The sequence below is a fragment of the Myotis yumanensis genome, unplaced genomic scaffold (assembly GCF_028538775.1).
Source record: "Myotis yumanensis isolate MYYU_CA2020_CCGP unplaced genomic scaffold, mMyoYum1.0.hap1 SCAF_3, whole genome shotgun sequence".
In the NCBI taxonomy this organism is placed as follows: Eukaryota; Metazoa; Chordata; class Mammalia; order Chiroptera; family Vespertilionidae; genus Myotis; species Myotis yumanensis.
In genome coordinates this window covers 12210526-12230960 of record NW_027223754.1, presented here as the reverse complement: position 1 = coordinate 12230960, position 20435 = coordinate 12210526, and the positions used below count along the sequence as shown (strand labels likewise).

General features: G+C 45.1%; 1 protein-coding gene across 1 annotated transcript in view; it reads right to left on the bottom strand.

Annotated features, from left to right (window-relative positions):
* MTUS1 (microtubule associated scaffold protein 1) overlaps nucleotides 1–20435 on the bottom strand; it is a 128383-nt gene that overhangs the window by 8081 nt on the left and 99867 nt on the right. Inside the window, 1 exon segment of the mRNA XM_070408281.1 lies at nucleotides 14486–14552. Coding sequence (XP_070264382.1) covers nucleotides 14486–14552 — 67 coding nt within the window.

Genomic DNA, 20435 nt, shown 5'->3' with positions numbered 1-20435 from the left:
CAGCTGGGATATCTCAGTTCTTCGGTGACCAGATTTCAAACCTAATAGTACAGAATTAAACAGTGAAAAAGAGCCAGGTTCCCAGTGAAGATCACCCTTTTCCATGGTGACCAATCAGTGCAGGGCCCATAAGGAGAGGAGGCTCTGATTGGCCAGGTGTCTCTGAGGGCAGCCAAGTAGGGAGAAGCTAAGACACAGAAGGGGCAGGGAAGACCAGAGAGAAGAACAAATGGATTTAGCTTGTACTTCATTTGAACTGATTTCAACTTATTTAAAAAATACAGCAATAAACAACAAAATATTAGACTACATTGAAAACAAATCAGAGCATACAAACTTTAAGGAAAAACACATTTTAAAAGCTATATAATGTAATATGACAATAATAATAATATACTGAAAAGTTAATAGTTTTAAAAAGGCAAAGTAATTTGATAAACATAACTTAAAATCAGAACATCCTACTCTTCACCAGAATTACCAACAGTAAATTGCAGAACTCACGCACAAATCCATACTCCCACTCACTGTATAATCCTGGAAGATCTCATTTCTCAGAAAGTTTGACTTTGGACTTTTCCAGCCTTCCTTCACTGATGGTAAATACAGATAAGTGGGATAACAGAAAATGGGGACTGGTGAATGTGTTAAATTAATCCTTACCTCTCTCTTTGTACGGAATATATATAAATATATATATGGAGTGATGGAAGGAAAATGATGGTTTTAGGGTAGAGAAAATGATAGTTTAGCCCATCCAAATGCTCATATCAGAACTAGAAAGCAGAAGAGCTTCTAGGCGGAAGCTCGCCACTGCCAGTGGGGTGAAGGGAGGACAGACAGACAGACAGACGGGAGGGGAGGGCATGAAGGGGAGAAGCTGGGCCAGATGGGGAGTGGGTGCTTTGCTGCTCTAGTACACAGCCCAGTGCACAGGCGCAGCCCCAGAGGTGACGTCAGCCCACAGCTGTGCGCGGACCTTTGCCCTGTTTACCCGCTGCTGCTGTGCTGTGTGGAGAACAGCTGGGCTGAGTGATCACTCACACAAAGGGCTTTATTTCTAATTCATTGGCCTGGGCTCCTGGGGAAACACTGATTTGGCATAAAGGCTCGAGAAAGACCTTTTTAAAGGAGACATGCACTGGAAGTTCTCAGGGCACTCCCAGTGTCCCTGTCACCCCAGGTGGTAGGCATGGCCTTGTCCTTGCACTTCCTACAGTTAAGGAGAGATTTCTCATGTCCCCCCCGCTTGCCGACTCCCATTCTCAGTCCTGCCCCTTCCTGGCTTCTTCTCCAGTCCCACTCGCTTCCAGCCAACTAGTCAGACACCCAACAACGCCCCAATCAAACACGCAATGTTTCAGAATTTAGACTAATAAGCCAGGAGTCTTCCCACACTGTGAGGCGATACTTATCCAGAAGTTACTGGATAAATACAAAATCCACACAGTAACAAAGTAGTCCTTTGTCCTCATTTTTAAAACATCATTCCATGAGGTGATTTTCAAAGGCAAGTCTGACTAAGGACCTCGAAAGCCCACTGCCTGCAGAAGAGTGGAAGGATGATGACTTTTGTGCACAGACTGGAAAAGCCATCGCCAGCAATCTGCCTTGAAACGAGGAATACAGTTTTTAATAAGAAAAACAGACACCCCCCTCATTTACAAGATTAGCCCTAAAACATGAGCAGTGTTGCCGGTTAGAAGTCAACATTTCACCCTGGGAGAAACCGGGCCTGAGAATTCTAGGCCAACGACAAAAAACAGGAAAAATGTAGGGACACTCCCTGACAGTTTTAAACAGGGGTCCTCAAACTTTTTAAACAGGGGGCCAGTTCACTGTCCCTCAGACCGTTGGAGGGCCGGACTATAGTTTAAAAAAAAACTATGAACAAATTCCTATGCACACTGCACATATCTTATTTTGAAGTAAAAAAACAAAACGGGAACAAATATTTGTATTTGCATGTGGCCCGCGGGCCGTAGTCTGAGGACCCCCTGGATTAAAACATCGATAACCGAGCAAGGAGCAGATATTTCAGAAGAAGTGGTGAAATGCTCGATACTTATCCTTTCCCACTAACTCTTTGGATGTCATCTAGAAAATGCCCAATGCCAGAGTCAAATAAAATCTCTGGGAAATAGGATTGGACGTATCCCAGGTCCTTTAGCAGTCATCCCCAAGGGGAGGAAATGGAGCCATACTTAGTCCTGGCGGCTTTCCTAAGACGGGGAGGTCGGGTTTTTATTATTTCCATTTTGTAGAGACTAATTTCCCTTTGGTAACTGATAAATGTGCTACGTGCAGAGAAAACCATTAGACAACCATGGTCCTAAATTTTAATATTCTTTTGAAATAGTACTGAAATTTCTTAATTTTTATGTCTCAGTAGCATGCTTCATCATGAGACAAACACAAATATTTTAATTCTCAAGAATGCAAATACATGCCTTAATAGAAAAGAGGTAGAATTCTTAGGTTCACATCTCAGCCACACCATTTACCTGCTATGTGATTTGAGAAACTTACTTACGCTTGCTAAGTCTGCATTTCCTCATTTTAAATGGAGATAATATGTTAGTGCCTTCCCTGCAGAATTAAATAAGATAATACACTTGAAGCGCCAGGCCTAGTGCCTAACCAGAGTATGTATGTGATAGATGTTATTAACTAGAGGCCCAGCGCGCAAAATCGTATGCATGTAACAGATGTTCTTATTAATAGCCTTGCAAAAGGCCACCAATTCACATGTGTTTGGAGAGCCCTCAAAGACATGTGTGGATTTCCATGGCAGAATCTGACAGTTAAAAAGAAGCACTGCTTGTCTAGCATTCAAAGAAGATAAATACACTCACACACACATCCATCAAATCTTCCCTTTCTGCCACTCTTGTTCTTGGCATTCTATGCAATAGAATGTTCCCAACTTTTAGGTGATTTTTTTTTTATCTACATTGGACATAAAATATAAAAGGAAAAAGAAAATTGGGGAGGTCACAGGGAAGAGCCTGCAAATGTTTGTGATGCCATATAAGAGATTGTGAAAGAAAAGAAAAGACCAACTGGAAAATAAGATGACTTCACTCCCCAACTGTGTGCACATGCTTTTTCTAGATGCTTCCAGCAGGCCTGCTGTGGATACCAGTGCTGCTCTGAGCAGAGATCCCCTTCTCTGCACCATCTACGAGGGAACTGAGATGCTGGTATCCAGCTCTGCTTACCTGCTTTGGGCCTCTTTCTCAATCTCTGGCCACCTGGGAAGTCAGACACCTGCTTTTAGTTCTGGCCACCTTTGCTATTTTCTTCAATAGTATACACTTCTTCAGATAAACATAGTTTGTTTGTTTTTTTAACTTTTAATTGTAGAATAATTTCAGATTTGTAGAAAAGGTACAAAGAGAGTAGAGGGAGTTCCTATCGTCCCCAAGTATTAACATCTTGCGTAACAGTTATCTTACTTCCCCTGTCCCCCTGCCCTAGAAGTACAAATGGGGACTCAACCTACTACCATAGGAGCGTGACTATTTCATAATATTATTCTATGAAGGGAAATCCAGTCATGACATACTTCCAGGGCAAGTGATTATGTTGGTTCCTCTCTTAAAAGGAAGTGTAATCTGTTTAAAATTGGAGATAGTAATATAACTGAACAAAGTAACCAAGAAGCCATTTTTTAAAAAGTAAATTGCTATTTTGTGGAGAGGCAGTAGCCTACAGAAGAACAACAAAAGGGTAGAGACCCAGACTATCCTACAACAGTCATTCCCAACTTTCTTCATATCAATTTCCTGATACACAAGGTAGGCATAAATATCACCTGCTCCGGGCTTATAGTTTGGTTGAAGATAAAGTGAAATAGACGGCATTGTATTTTATAGAGTGAGCCTTCACAGACTGTCTGTGGAACAATCATTTACTCATAAGAGCCCCACATTTCACTTCCCAAAAGGTCCTACTTTTTTATGTGACCTAGAAATTTGCAGGCCTGTGGTAGAGGAAGGTTTTTTACTAAATTTCAAAACTAGTTACAAATGGCTTCTTGATTGCCCTAGGGAATGATATGAACTGACACAAAGTGATTTCAAAGCCTTCCATTAATCATAACTTATCAGCAATGTACTTTCACAAAAAGCCTGCACTACCAAATCAATTCTCCCATAAATAATACAGCCTAACCTTTTTAAACTCAGCTCATACTTTACAAAGTACCCTCACATTTATTATTACAAATACTATAATAACTAACAGAGCTAAAAGAAAAAAATAAACAGTGATAGGATAATAGTTGGGGACTTTAATACCCCACTCTCAGCAACGGAAGGTCATTGAGACAGAGAATCAACAAGGAGACAGCAGATTTGAACAGCACTACAGACCAAACGGACCTAACGGACATAGACAGAACACTCTATCCAACAGCAGCAGAACACACATTCTTGAGGACACATGGGAGATTTTCTAGGCTAGACCATATGTCAGGTCAAAAAACTATTCATAGCAAATTCAAGAAGAATGAAATCAGACCAAGTATCTTCTCTGACCACAATGGCATGAAACTAGAAATTAACAACAAGAGGGAAACTGGAAAACTCATGAACACATGGAAATTAACACTCTCCTGAACAACCAATGGGTCAAAAGAGAAATTAAAGGGGAAGTGAGAAAGTTTCTTGAGACCAATGAAAATGGAAATACAACAGGCCAGAACTTATGGGATGTAGCAAAACATTTCTAAGAGGGACGTTCACAGCAATACAGATGCAAATAAAAGCTCGACGTCTATGCCGTAAGGAACTAGAAAAAGAACAAACTGAGCCCAAAGTTAGAGAAGAAAGGATATATGTTGAGTTAACACAATCGGTATTATATAAAATCTTATTTCACTAGCGATGGAACTGAAGAGTCTGGATGGGGTCTACAGCTCAATCCGCTCAGCCTTTTCCGATGCAGGTTCTATACCACAGAGCTGGGACCTTATCTGAGTGGCTCCTTGCCCAGCCTGAGATGAGGAAGAGAAAAGTGAGTTCCTACATACAATGGACGCCTCAGGGTATTGGGGCTTAATTCTCTGCAGTGGTTCTCAACCTTCCTAATGCCGCGACCCTTTAAATACAGCTCCTCATGTTGTGACCCAACCATAAAATTATTTTCGTTGCTACTTCATAACTGTAATGTTGCTACTGTTATGAATCGTAATGTAAATATCTGATTTGCAATATGGTCTTAGGTGACCCCTGTGAAAGGATCGTTCAACCGCCAAAGGGGTCGCGCTCTAGCGAGAGCTAGAAAGACGGCCAGATAAGGCAGGTAGAAATGATCTTTTCTTTCCCCACACTGACTAGTCCTGGCAAATTCTTCCTCTACCTGAGATGATGATCTGGCCCAATTAGCCCATCTTAGAACACAGGTGCCGGCTGGGCATCCTCAGAGCCTCAGGTTCTCTTCCAATAAAAGGCTCTGCTGCTTTTCAGCTTACTCACCAGCCAGCAAAACAGATGCTCTCCTAACCACACCAACACACATTCCATGGACCAATGAAAACCTTTAGGATGTAAGTGCATTGGTGGCAAAAGTCTGATTCAATAACTGACATAACGCTCTCAGCCTCAGGCCTGAGAAAAATTAGTTCGAACTTCAAGCAAATCACATTTCCACCAAAAGACTAAATGTAACGTTAATAAAAAGGTGATTTTGAGCCAGGTATGATTCGGCCTCTCCTTCTCCCTGATGATTCATTTTTAGGGTGCAAGGTTCAAAGGGGCAGGTAAATGTTGCTGAAATGCATAAACTCTGGAAAGCCCTGTACAAGAACGGACTCAGTTCAGTTAAAACCATTTGGTATTGTTTACTCTCTTCGGTGCTTCCCTGAGTCTTATGTACTTTTTGACATAAAAGAAACAACATTCTGGACAGCGGGCGTGGTGCCAGGTGTAGTCCAGGGAGCACCCGCGTCAGGGTCACCTGCATGAGCATTAAAAGCAGATGCCTGACTCCATCCAAACCTCCTGAAGTCAGGACCGGGCCCCTGCATCTTAACCAGGTCTATTTTAGCACGCAATGAAGTTGGAGAACCACCGTTCTAGAGAGATGACATGAAATTAGGAAGAAAACTGAACATGTCAAAACTGGCCAAGGACAAGTTAGGACAAGGAAAAAAGATTCAATGGACTTTCAAAACAGATCCCCTCGGTAACATTACGCAAGGCGAGAGAATGCGGCCTCTTACCTATAAACACAACCAGCCCAAGTCTACGTTTAGGATAGAGAGACACAGATAGGAAAAGAATGAGCTTACTGGGAAGGTCTGGGGAGGGGACAGGAGTGGGATGGAGGGTGTCAATGGGGGAGGGGGGGAGGGGAAGTAGGGAAGACATCTGTAATACTTGCAATAATAAAGATAAAATTTTTAAAAAAGAATGCGCTAAGTTTGAGGTGGTATCAAGTCCATCTTCAATCATTTCAGTGGGGTAAAGATTTATTTTTATGTACAACTGATTTTCATTATATTAGTAGGTATTTCATTAGAGCCCATTTCAAAAATCACTTCTGGAGTCCTGTAACCAAAGAGTGACTTAACTGTGATGAGTTTTAAAGCTACTTTAAGGACACAGCCTTATTAGACCACAACTGAGCAGAGGAAGAAAGGCCACATCCCCAAGGTGTGGAGTAGCCACGTTCACACACACCAGCTAGGCGGGCATTAGATAAACTGTTTGCTACTTTTGGCAAAGCCACGTTAGTTTTTCCTAGTAGGTAATAACAAGGCATATTTTAACACTCCGGTGTGGGGTGAATTTCCCGCCAAAATATAAGATGGCGCGGGCAATTATTTAGGTTTCCCGCGCAAAATCAGGGATTTTTATGATACCTATTACCCCAATGGGTATGAAACGGTTCGCATACGCAGGTAGGTATCTTTGTGAACGGCAAACAAACAAATATTTGGTAATACGCAGTTACAATCGGCCCGAGTTTACACGTTTCCCGCACTCCACCGCAAATCTATATGAACCGAGTTAAGACGGCTCCCGCGGAGTACGCGCAATTCACGCGAGCCGACTTAACTCGTTTCCCCCACTCCAAGTGTTAATCCAACAAGACTTCTTGAACGCTTCACTCAGATAAAAGGGTCCCAAAAGTCGTTATCAGTGCAAACTAATGTGAATCTAAAATGATTTCATGCCCTAACCGGTTTGGCTCAGTAGATAGAGCATTGGCCTGCGGACTCAAGGGTCCCAGGTTCGATTCTGGTCAAGGGCATGTACCTTGGTTGCGGGCACATCCCCAGTAGGGGGTGTGCAGGAGGCAGCTGATCGATGTTTCTAACTCTCTATCCCTCTCCCTTCCTCTCTGTAAAAAATCAATAAAATATATTTTAAAATGATTTCCCAACATTTAAAATACTGTCACCATGCGTTCCCTGCTGCGATTAACAGGAGTTTAGCAGTCGGTCATTCTGGGGTCTTACCCAGTGCTTTGCTTCTCAAATTTACTGACCTTAGGAAAGTTACTTAAATTTTAAGCCGCAATTTCATTTCAAATTAAATAAATAAATAAATAAATAAATAAAAAAAAATAAATATAAATAAATAAATAAATGAACGAATAAATAAATAAATAAATAAATAAATAAATAAATAAATACAGCCCTGGCTGGTTTGGCTCAGTGGATAGAACGTCAGCCTGAGGACTGAAGGGTCCTGGGTTTGATTCTGGTCAAGGGCACATGCCGGGGTTGCAGGCTCAATCCCCAGTAGGAGGCATGCAGAAGGCAGCCAACTGGTGATTCTTTCTCATCATTAATGTTTCTCTCTCCCCCCATCACCCTTCCTCTCTGAAGTCAATAAAAAAATACGTATTTTTTTAAAAATGCAAACCAGCGCCGTAACCGGTTTGGCTCAGTGGATAGAGCATCGGCCTGCGGACTGAAAGGTCCCGGGTTCGATTCCGGTCAAGGGCATGTACCTTGGTTGCGGGCACATCCCCAGTAGGAAGTGTGCAGGAGGCAGCTGATCGATGTTTCTCTCTCATCCATGTTTCTAACTCTCTATCTCTCTCCCTTCCTCTCTGTAAAAAATCAATAAAAAAATAAAATAAAATAAAATAAAATAAAATAAAAATGCAAACCAGGAGACTTAGAGCTGATGTTAGGAAAGAGTAGGCACTCAGTAAATGTTAATGCCTCACTCACCTCATAATTTTTACATAAAGAGGGCAAAATTAACTAGCATCCTATATCATTATTAATGTAATTCCAAGAATTTTTAGTGGATTAGGGGTTAAAATTTTATTTGTATCATAAAATACAAACAATCAGGACAAATGCATAAAAAGATACAAGTCAGCTATTAATTCTTATAGCAAAAATAATTTTGAAATACAGAAGTCCTTTTTTGCATTCATTTAGATGGAAAATGTGTTTCCAATGGTTAACATTAATAAAAAAATATGAACCCCCAAATGTCATAATTATGGCTCTCTGTGACACCACCATGACTCTACTAGGAGTAAGAATGACAAATCAATCCCCCATCACAGGCCATATGTTTGCTGTGGATATAGACCATCAAATTGAACTGTAATCTATTTCAGTGGCTGACACTTTCAAAATGATCTGAAATACTGGGACTGTCTGACATAAAGTAAAATGTTTCTAAGAAAATAACATCTTATCTTATTTTATGATTCATTCCTAAAAACAGACACATTATTTTCAAACAGTGCATAGGAAAACATTTGTGCACAAAAGCCAACGAGCACTAGCATATTATAAGGGTGAAACCAACTCTCCCTAGCTCCGGTCCTTCATGAGTAAAATCATCCCTTCACTAGAGTATCAGCTATAGAGCCACAAAGAGGAAGGCATCCTGGTCTTGCCCTTGAACAGCTCACGGTTCTGGACTGTGAGAGGAGGCCTATAAATACATATATCAGAGCAACTTGAAGGGCACAGTAGAAGGCACAATTAATCAACTTGCTTGAAAGATCTGGGTGAAACTCAATTGAAGACGAGATATTTTAGGTAGGTTTTGAAAAACGAGGAGGCATTTGAGAGGCAAAAAAAAAAAAAAAGCGCAAGTTAGTGAAAAGGGGAGAGAGCATTTCAGACAGTGCGGATAACCTGTGCCAAAGACGTGCAGAATATGTTTGAATAAACCCGTGGCTGGGGCCTGGCAGGGGAAAGACAATGGGAACAAAGGGAAATGGGTGTGCAGGTATCATGAAGTTGGACTGAAGGGTACAGTCCAATCTTATGTGGTGGCTTTGATAAGTCTGGGTTTTTTCCCAAAGCCAAAAAACGGAGTCATTTCTGTCTGTTAAAAACAGTAGAGGACACATGTGAGATTTACTGTAAGGATAGTCCCAGTGGCGTGTGGAGAGGATAAAAGCAAGCCCGGAGACAAGGTGACCTGTTAGGTGAGCAGTGTAATATATTCCAGGTCAGAAATGATGGTGCTTAAGTTAGAGCAGCAGCAGCCAGAATGCTGAGCGAGGCTGAGAACACAGCCTGGTAGCGGGTGGGGGACGCAGGACAAGGAGCCTGACCTCAGCCTTTGGCATGGCTGGTGAGTGAATAGTAATGCCACTGCGGAGGAGGATGAATAGACTGAGGTTTGAATAGATTTGAGTGAGAAGACACTGCAGAGAGTATTCAGGGTGCAAGGGGCGGGGAAGTCCGGGAGGTGTGAGGACACGGGACTGGCTCTCCTAGAGGCAGATCTTCACCAGGGAAAACACACCTGCTGCTCAGGACGAGAGGACGAGGAAAATAAATGTGTAGCCGAAACCTGTTTGGCTCAGTGGATAGAGCGTCGGCCTGCGGACTGGGGGGTCCCAGGTTCGATTCCGGTCAAGGGCATGTGCCTGGGTTGCGGGCACATCACCAGTGGGAGATGTGCAGGAGGCAGCTGGTCGATGTTCCTCTCTCATCGATGTTTCTAACTCTCTATCTCTCTCTCCCTTCCTCTCTGTAAAAAATCAATAAAATATATTTAAAAAAAAAATGTGTAGTCACCACCCTCCAGATTGCAGTGTAAGCCAGGGGGTGGATGGGGACACGGCCGACAATGAGACCCTCTCTCCACTACAACACTGTGTGTGCTACACCCACTCGACCGACTTGCCCATCGTCATTAGCATGACCACAATGAAGACTAGGAGGTGATATGGAAAAGTGCTTGATATAAGATGAAAAGATCAGTGTTTGCGAAATAACATGGACGACAGAAACATCATGCTGTGTGGAAGAAGCCAGACACAAAAAGAACAAACTGTATGTTTCCACTTATATGAAACTCTACAATAGACAAGTTAACTTCTGGTGACAAAAATCAGGTCTGTGTTTGTGCTTTTGGAAGAGGGGGGGGTGGGCGCTACTGAAAGCAGCCCTGGGGGTGGGGGGCGTTGCTGGGATGGGAGAAATATTCTGTGCCTTGATAAAGGGGGAGGCTATATGAGGGTATGTGTTTGTCAAAACTGATGGAACAATAAGCATTCCATTGTGTGTAAAGTATACCTAATACAAGGTCAGGGTACCAACTTGTATCTATTCATATAAATAAAGAAGAATATACGAAAATAAAAGTATGTCCTGATAGTGGAGCTATGGCGATTTTCCTCTCACTTCAAGATTTTATTTTCATACATTGCTTTTAAATAAAAAGGAACTCTAAAGCCTCAAACGCCCATAAATATTGATTAGGCACCCATAAAAACGGAAAGCAGATTATATATTTTTCCAGAGGGAACAGGAAAGAGTCTCTGCAATTACGGAGTTACCATCTGAAGACAATGGGAAGACACGAGATGCAGTAAATGCATGCATGGAAGGATCGAGGGCTCACTGGAGCGAAGGAAGCCTCATGGTTGTGTTCTAAGGTGGTCGAGAGGGGGGTTTGGAAGAAGCAAAGGGAAAGCTATTCCTGGATGAGGATTCGGCACAGACAGCAGACGCGTGCAGGCTGCAGGGTTGGGCAAGCTGGGTTAGCCGGGCAGCCCAGGCCACTTGTCAGGGTGGCCAGTGAGAGGACAACGGGAACGTCAGTCAACAGAGCGGACGAGCTAGGCTCCGAAGGGCAGTAGCGCAGACTCCATTTGGGCTGCAGTGCTCCTGAGTGTATGAGCTGTTCTCCGTTCTTTGCAGTTCTTAGTGTATGGCAGTGGTCGGCAAACCGAGCTACACGCGGCTCTTTGGCCCCTTGAGTGTGGCTCTTCCACAAAATACCTCGTGCGGGCTCGCATGTACAGTGCGATCGAAACTTCGTGGCCCATGCGCAGAAGTAGGTTTTCGGCCTGGGCGAGTCTATTTTGAAGAAGTGGCGTTAGAAGAAGTGGGGGGTGTCGGTCGGTCGGGCCATGGGAGAGTGGCGCAGGCGGGCCGCGGGATATGCAGCGTGGGGGAGGTGCGCGAGATTCATGCACGAGTGAAGTGAGCCAGTCAGTCAGCAGTCTCATTGTGCAGTGGTTAGTGCTAGTCGCATCCACAAATCGCGCACGGGTGACAAAGATACCTACTCGAAGCATAAAGTTACCTGTATTTTTCCAACCAGCTGCAAATCCTACAGGCATTTTGGTCATCAATTTAAGAATTGTAATTCTTTTGTGTTGGTGGCTTAATTATTATAAAGTGAAACATTTTTTTAGGTGCCCTATTTGAGATGGCTACAAAGAAGAAGCAAAGAAAAATGGAAGACGAAAACCGTGAATTTAAAGTTGAATTTAAAGTTGAATGTACCTACCTATATAGTTTAAGTTTAAAAAATTTGGCTCTCAAAAGAAATTTCAATCATTGTACTGTTGATATTTGGCTCTGTTGACTAATGAGTTTGCCAACCACTGGTGTATGGGAACCTTACCTCAGATTTCATAGAGAAGGTAAACAAAAATTACCCAATGGGAGAGACACACCAACGGCCCCTCCTTTATTTTGGAGGGAAAAGGTGGATGCTTAGATGATGGTGACAGGAGCGGCTCTCTCTTGTTGAGTTCCCATGATGAACCGGGCACTATGCCATTTCTGCAAATATGTTACCATTTAACTCAAGCTCCCCAACAAGACAGCAAAGTACACATTAGCTTCACATCACCCGTGAGGAAACTGCATTCAAAGAAACTAACAAATGAATGGACAAAAACCACACCCCAAGCACGTCTACTGTATCAGGCAGGGATCGATCGCGCCCCACTTCCCTTTGAGTGTGAAAAGTAAAACAGCCTGTTCTGGGGGGGGTCTCTATTAATACTTTGCCTAATTAACATTCCTTTCTCCAGTGTAGTCTATGATGTCACACAACAGCAAATGTGGCTCATTACTACCCAGCTGCAAACTGCATACATCTTAACACCTACTACATGTCTACTAGAGGTTAGCACTTGGTGCTAAATATTTTACAACGTGGTACCGCATGTAATCCTCATGACCACCCTGAGGCAGGCAATTGGGACAGGCCTTTCACGGGATGAAACGGGACAGGAGACATGTCATGTGACTTGCCCCAGGCCTCCCGGCTACCAAAGAGTTGAACCTGAACTGTCTCACCACTTTGCACAACTGCCTCCAATTTTAAAACTGAGCTTTCAACTTCACCGTGGGAACCTGTTTCTTTCTCAGTTCACGCTACAGACACTCAAACCGGCAGCTTTGAGAGCATCCTTCCTGCCTGGTTCATCAGAAGAACTAGCTGAAGGCTTCTATTCTGCCCCCTCGCAGAATCAGAACCCCTTTCCCCAAATGCTTCACGCTGTTACCTGAGCAGTTCAACCTGATTCGATAGCCCCAGTGACATTCTCCGAGTCTGGCCTCGGGTGACCGAATGATACGGACGGACGGGCCAACCGCTGCATCCCGACACTGATAACAGCAGGAGAGGACACCAGAGCACGCTCTCTTATCACAGGCGGAAAGCTGAGAGCGGGTGCCGACGGTGAGGGCCACTTCCTGTCGGGCTGAGTACCTGGGTCCCCATTCAAATCATTAACTGTGCTCTCCACTGGAGAGGGTGCCCCATTCAAGCCAAGTGAATGAGAGCAGTGTTCCATCTCCCGTCTTGTCTTGGGAGACGCTGAAACATGAGCCGGCAGGAAGGCTCATCTCCCCCGCACTGGGTTACAGTGAGTGAAACACACAAAAAGGACCTCTGGCCGGATCTGCCTCCACAGCCGTTACATTACCCCAGGCCCAGCGAAGAACACCTCAGGCTGGGCATGTGGGCGATCAGAAGCGCAGAAGCCTCGTTAAGTCCCAGGGCAGAGAGCCTGATGTCTCAAGGAGCTGGTTCTCAGCTGTGCTTTTGGAATCTGTTCCCCGAGAACTCTCAAGTCTCTGGGGTCCTGAAGTGGCATCGGTCTAGACGTGACTTTCCCATACAGAGCCCTTCATTTCCACAGCCCGGAATGAGGGCGGGAGCGAGGACGCCCGGCCAGCTATCAGAATCAGGGGCTTGGCGCTGCCGCGCAGGGAGAAGCGAAGAGGGAAGAGGTGCACAGAGAGGCCTTGAGCCCACTCTACGGCCATTTGGGCTTCGCCTGGGGAAAAAGGAGTGTCCGAGTCCAGCACATTAGGCTGACGGTGTTTCAACTCTGGTCTCACTCCAAGCAAAACGAGCAGTTTCTCCTAGAACTGGGTGAACACAGTTTTGTCTCTGGCTGCTGCCTTTGCATTATTTGTACACACACCTACACACGCTTTATGTGGCGACGTCAGCATATGCAGAAAACTGCAAAGGGCAAGGAATTCGCCTTTCAGTGAACGTCCCCAGGCCTGGCTAAAGCTACAGCGAAAGTGGATTCTCCGGGGCTGAGGTGCCCACAGCACTCAGGGGACCCCGAGGCAGCAGCTCACTTCCACCTGGTGGCTGGGGTAGGGGAGTCTGCTGCACGCACCCCAACCCCGAGGACTCTCCCAGGAGGGCCCAGAACTGAAACAGAGGCCGGCCTGGAACAGTGGACCTGGGTGGCGAGTGCGCCAGACCTCAGAGGCACATGCTGCCCGTGGAACCGGGTCCCGATTCACCATCAGCCCCATCAAATAGGAAGATCAGCACAGAAACGAGCCTTCTCCAGACACTGTATACTCACTCCCCACACCCATTCCCCAGGAAGCGTGGCGCAATTCCTGTTTTGAGAGAGGGGATTGTCTCACCACCCTTCAGTGGGAAAAGTGGATCAGAAAATAATATGACGGAATGATTGCACAGGAACCCTCACGATTACCAAAAGGCGCCTGTCCCTGTCTCTGGGGAGAGGAATGCTCTGGTCATCAGAAGCTCTGCTAGGCTTTGTCAGAGCAGTGCCAGGAATTTTGTGAACTGCAGGTCAGGCTGCCAAGATTCAAAAGAAATGTCGATGGTAAGTGTCTGCACAGCGATGCCGGAGGGGGCGGCTACCAGCTGCCAGCCGGCACCTCCAGCCACAACGCAGACGGGCAGACCACACTGGCTGGTCTGCCCCTGGCCCCGTAACCCTCCCCAAGAAGAAAAGCTCTTACCCAGCTCTCCCCGGAGGCTCAGGAGCTCTTGCGAGAGGGCTTTGTGCTGTTGCAGGGCTTCCTCCCGCTGCGGAAGACAAACATCAGGTTACTCCGGCTGTCAGGGGGGTCCCTTTCAGCGAGGCGCACATTTGTTATCACCCGAAAGACGAGACTCAGCACCGAGAGGCCAAGATGGGAATCATTTAGGCTAACAGTGTGTGTTGTTCAAAAACACAGCTGTCCCTCCGTGAAGGAAATCCAAGTTCCCCTCAAAAATATCTGTATTTTCTCAGGGCCTCGTGACACTTCCACGGGAGGCACTGAGAAATGTTTACTCTGAGCCGCGCTCCGGGCAAAGCCTTGCCCGATGCGGATGCGCGCTGTGCTGAAGACGTGATGCAGTCTCCTCCTCCAAGGGCAAGCCAGGCCTAATCAGTCCTAGATAAATATTTAATGTTCCCGGCATCTGCGCCTGTGCGCACTTTGTCCTATATTTGCAAATACTAATAAAAAAAAAGTTGTCACAGTCCTTTACTTCTAAAAGGAAGACACGAAGTTTGTTATAAAGTGGTCGGAAAAAAATAATCCTTTAATAAAGACAAAAACTAAACTGATTTGACTCAGCTAGACACACCGTTTTCTGAAGATGATAACATTCGGAATCCGCTACAATTCTTGAGTAGATGCTAGAGAAGTGAATCGAAGAGAAGCAGGCAGCTGTCTCGGTAGTAACAAAGCAGTTTTCAATCTTGCCAGAAAGAATTTCCCAGCGACCAGCAACTCACAGCCATCACACATGCTCACAGGCTCACACAGATACAGCAATTAGATACCGTTTCTCACCAGGCAGAGCCCCCAACCCAGAGGGGGAGGGAGGAAAAGGCGAAAGTCACAGCTCCCTGAAAATGCCCCCCTGGGAGCAGCCTAGAGGAGCCCCCACCACATCTTGATCAGAGTGTTGCAGAGATCCCGAGACCGGCCTTTGCAGGCGGGAGTCACTTGTCATTAAGCATTTCCCCTCATTCCACAGACCTCTGCCTCCGTCCCTGATATTCCTCCAGAAAAGCACTAGAAACAAATACTAATTACCCTTGTCGCCGCACATGGAGAATAGAGGCACATTTTGCTGCTGGAGCAGCCCATTTTCCAGCTTCTGTCTCCAATCCCCCCGCCCCCTGCACTGCCCGCAAAGCACACAGGTGGCCACGCCACCCACCAGCCGGTGTGTCTACATCTGAAGCTCTACCGGGAGGCAGCTCTGCCGGGAGGCGGGCCTTGGGTCCTGGGTTAGCCTTACTTCTGGTCCTGCAGGTTAGCGTCTGCCTCTGCTGCCTCGCCTCTCCGCACACAGGCTGATGCTGCAGCGAGTGCCTTTGGCACAGGCAGCCTGCGATCACTTAAAGTCACAGCCCTTCATTTATGGAAAACGAGAGCCAGACGTCAGGCTGATCGATGGGCACTTACTTAAATCTCAGCTGGTGCAGGGGAAAGGAGGACTGACCTGCTCTGCGTGGATAATGGAGTGATTCTTAGATTTGTGAGCCCTGTGATGCCCCCCCTAATTGAGGTCACTAGATGGTCACACTTACTCACAGGAAAGGGAAACTTGGTCTCTGACACCTGCATGTGGACGAGCCTATGAACTTGGTGAACAACCACAAAAGCATGTGTGTGTGTGTGTGTGTGTGTGTGTGTGTGTTGTGACTTGGAATATAAAATGCCCTTCTACAACCAATGGTGTTTTCCGCAAGATTTAATTTGAATGCTTAGAACATGGTCCTCTGGTGTTTTAAGAAAAAGTATGAAATTCTGGTTTGAGAGCTGGAGTTACCAACACACCCGCACTGTCATTTGGATATTTAACAGTGACTGAAATTTAAGAAACACGTTCTCACTGAGTCATTTTGGCCTCGATGGTATTCCGAATGCTTGATTTTTAAAAAAGCAGCACTGAGCTGTTCTGAAATCACAGATCAGTTAGTCCAGGTTTTAAAAATCAATAAGTAGCCCTTGCTGGTTTGGCTCAGTGGATAGAGTGTCAGCCTGTGGACTAAAGGGTCCCGGGTTCAATTCTGGTCAAGGGCACATGCCCACTTTATGGGCTCAATCCCCAGGGGGCATGCAGGAGCAGCTAATCAATGATTCTCTCTCTCATCATTGATGTTTCTGTCTCTCTCTCCCTCTCCCTTCCTCTCTGAAATCAACACAATTATATATTTTTTAAAAATCAACAAGTAATGGGTTTTCTAATGTAGAAATTAAAAGTCTGTGGAAAACCAACCTGAATAAAATTAGAAGAAAATTAAAAAATATGTACACTACATACTTCTCTTAATCTCGTACATTCTAACGAAGACTTAATTTTCTTTGCTTAGTAATCTAGTCAGAAGACAGCTTCGCTAGATGCAAGCAATCCTGCAACACTTTCAGTCAACTGGCTTATCATTCACTTCTTGTAAGGGTGCCTTGATTGCCAACAGAAAGAAGAGCTGGCAAGAAGTTCTACCACTTTTCAAACTTCCATAAAAAGCTAAGTTGGTATATAATTTCCAGGAGTCACTTTGTGAAAACTTGTACGTCCTATCACAGATCTCTACCAGGTGATGGTTTTGCTGATTAAAGGGCCTTTGGGGACAAGGAGTTTCAGTAGCGTCTGCCGTTTCTCCCAACCCTACCGCACCCTACCCTCCTGCCCTCCGTGCCCAGAGCCATGGATACCTGTCAACCTCTGTCAGCCCCAGGAACAGGAACAGGAATACTGTGAGGTCATCTTGACTCTTCTTTGTCTACCTGGGTGTGCCCGAGTCAGTTTTTCCTTCCTGGTGTGTCTTGAATTGCTCTTTCCTATTGGAAGTACCTCCACCCTCGTCCTGATCCTCGCCAACCCTCCCTGGGCTGTGGGAAGCATCCCTCCACACTGCCTGGCAGAGGGCTGCCACATCATCCCATATTCCTTGCACATCTAAACACCCGAGTCTTCCACTGATTTACATAAAAAAATAAACATCACCCCGATTCCATGAACCTCAATCATGCAACTGCCCGTTAGGCTCCTGACTCCCCTGTCCAAGGCATGCTCGCCATGCATGTCCCACCTCCGCACTCGGGAATGCCTGGTCTGCTTCACCTGGGCCCTTATGCAAACCTTTGGGGAAGGCTATGTGTCAATCACAGATACCCTTCCCTCTTCCCCAAATGCCTAGACAGCACATGTATCCTTCCGAGTTGGTTGGAAAATTATTACTCAATACCAACTGACCAAGCACCAGTCCAGATGCTGGGGAAAAATATGAGAGAAATTTAAGACATGGTCCCTGCCTTTGAGAAGGTTGGCACGTAGATAGAACTAAAATGTCCAGGCCCAAATCTCTTATCATGTCTCAAAGCAGATGACCTCATCGGAGGGGAAGCATTACCGGACAATGGAAAATCCAAGGGCTTTAACTATGATCCTCTGGGAAATGCTGGCCACAGAGCCCCGACCGTAACAGTCCCATACTGTTAGTTTCTGCCCAACTCTTCCTGGTAGCTTGCCCTTTAAGACACTTTACCCTTTACTTCTAGATGACAAAATGTATTTTGACACTCAGATACTGATTGCCTATTTCTTTTCATTCAGCTGCTCCCATATCAGTGTTCCTGTCTTAGATCATAAAGTCATTACAGTCCAGATAACAAGTTTATTTCGTTCCCTTTGTAGCATATAGCATGCAGAATTCCAAGAGGGAGGTGGGACTCCAGATAGAAAAATGCTTTTATACTCATACATTAAAGATATGAAGTGCTCCAAGAAAAAAATGGATTCACCACAATTTAATTAGGACGTCCTGGGCCACAGGCACTTAGCTAGCATCTGGCCAGCATCCCATCAGCGGGCTTGAATTTGCTGGCTGTCGAAGAGCATGCACAGCTCAGGGGTTTGCAGGAAAGAGCCACGTCAAACAGCTGAGATGTGGGCAACGCCCCACCTCCTTCCCAGTGCCCACACAATCGTGTCCACTATGTTTTTTGTTCAGAGACTATTTTACTTATAGTAGACCGCTCAAAATTCACCATTGTTTAGGTGCTACTTTACGTTAGATTCCTCCTGCAAAAATAGAATTGGAGGAGGCACACTGGGTATCAGTGAGAGGTTTGGGGGTGACCTCGATCCTGTCCAGGCTTACCTAGAAACTCATCCACAGACCATTTTATGAAGAAATTGGGATTGCTACCAACACTGTCCTCCCCTGGGGCGGTCTTCGCAGAATGCTGTACAACCATGCAAGGGCAAAGCAAGAATTAGAACTAAAACCCTACTGTGTCCTTCTGAGGAATAGAAAATGTGGTATTAGTTTCCAGATACATGAAACATTTCTTATAACTTCCAGTATGTATTGAATTGTGCCTGCCCCTAAAGTGGGAAAGTTGCAGTTATTAAATAGACTTGCAACAAAAGGATAAAGTTAATGTTCCAGTATGCCCTATAATCAACAATTTTTACCCATAATCTAAAGCTCCAAAACCAATTAGAAAAAATTAGCAATAACAAGATATATATGCATATACAGATCAATCTACATCTACAAGATCTATATTTACAGGTCGACATATCAATCAATCAATCAATCACTTCTGTAATAGAGGGTTAAGAGAAAATTGTTTTGAAGAAATTGCTTAACTTTCCCCCTGGTTATGTCTTTCCTTCCCAACTGTTTTATGACAGTGCCCTGCACACATTAGGCAATCAGTAAATATTTACTAACCTATACATATAAAAGCCTAAGCTATGACATGCACTGACCACCAGGGTGCAGACGCTCAACGCAGGAGCTGCCTCCTGGTGGTCAGTGTGCTCCCACAGCCAACCTCCCATGGCCAGCCAACCTCCCAGGGCCAGCCAGCCTCCCGTGGTCCTTCCCCGCTGGCCAGCCCCAATCAGCCCAATCAGGACTGGGTGAGACAGCCCCGATCTGCCCCCATCACCGGCCAAGCCAAGGGACCCCACCCATGAACAAATTTGTGCACCGGGCCTCTAGTTGATTATAAAGAGCTAGCAAAGAACATACACATTAAGACTTCATATGTTCAACTCGCATCTTAGATTCCCTCCTCTCTACTCATCCGTTTGTGCATTCGGATATACACTGTATGTCTATTAGACATGAGGCACTACCATAGCTGCTGGATGGTCTAAGAAAGAGCTAGACACAGATCCTGCTCCCAGTAAGCTTCCAGTCTTAAAAAGCAAAAACAAGCCCTAGCTGGTTTGGCTCAGTGCATAGAGCGTCGGCCTGTGGACTGAAGGGGCCCAGGTTCGATTCTGGCCAAGGGCACATGCCTTGGTTGCGGGCTCAACCCCCAGTAGGGGGCATGCAGGAGGCAGCCAATCAATGATTCTCTCTCATCATTGATGTTTCTATCTCTCTCTCCCTCTCCCTACCTCTCTAAAATCAGTAAAATATATTAAAATAAAATTAAAAAAGCAAAAACAAATGCTAGCTGGTTACCTATAAGGTAGAGAGCTACAGAAATGTAAGTGCACCTGGAACCCAGACAGTAGGTAGATACAGAACTAGAAGGATGAGGAAAGTCTTCATAAAAGAGGGAGTTCTGACTGAATTTTTAGAAATTTGGTGGAGTCACAATTACATAGGCACTAGGACCTAAATTAGGTATACGATGAAATTCACATACAGTAAAAGTATCCCTAAAACGCAGTAAGCTTTTGCCCTACTTTGACTGGCAAAGCATCTCTCAGTGTGCCCCGTCCTGTGAGGGGATCCTCCAGTGTGGGAATTGCTTTCTCCAACTGAACACCCAATAATGTGTCTTTGGCTTGTATTTAGGAGCCAGGTCATATGGGAAGAAAGTATGTTTGTTTGTTTTTTAAGATTTTTAAATGGATTTTTAGAGAGAAAGGAAGGAAGGTAGAGGGGGAGAGAGGGAGAAACATCAATGTGAGAGCCCTGACTGGTTTGGCTCAGTG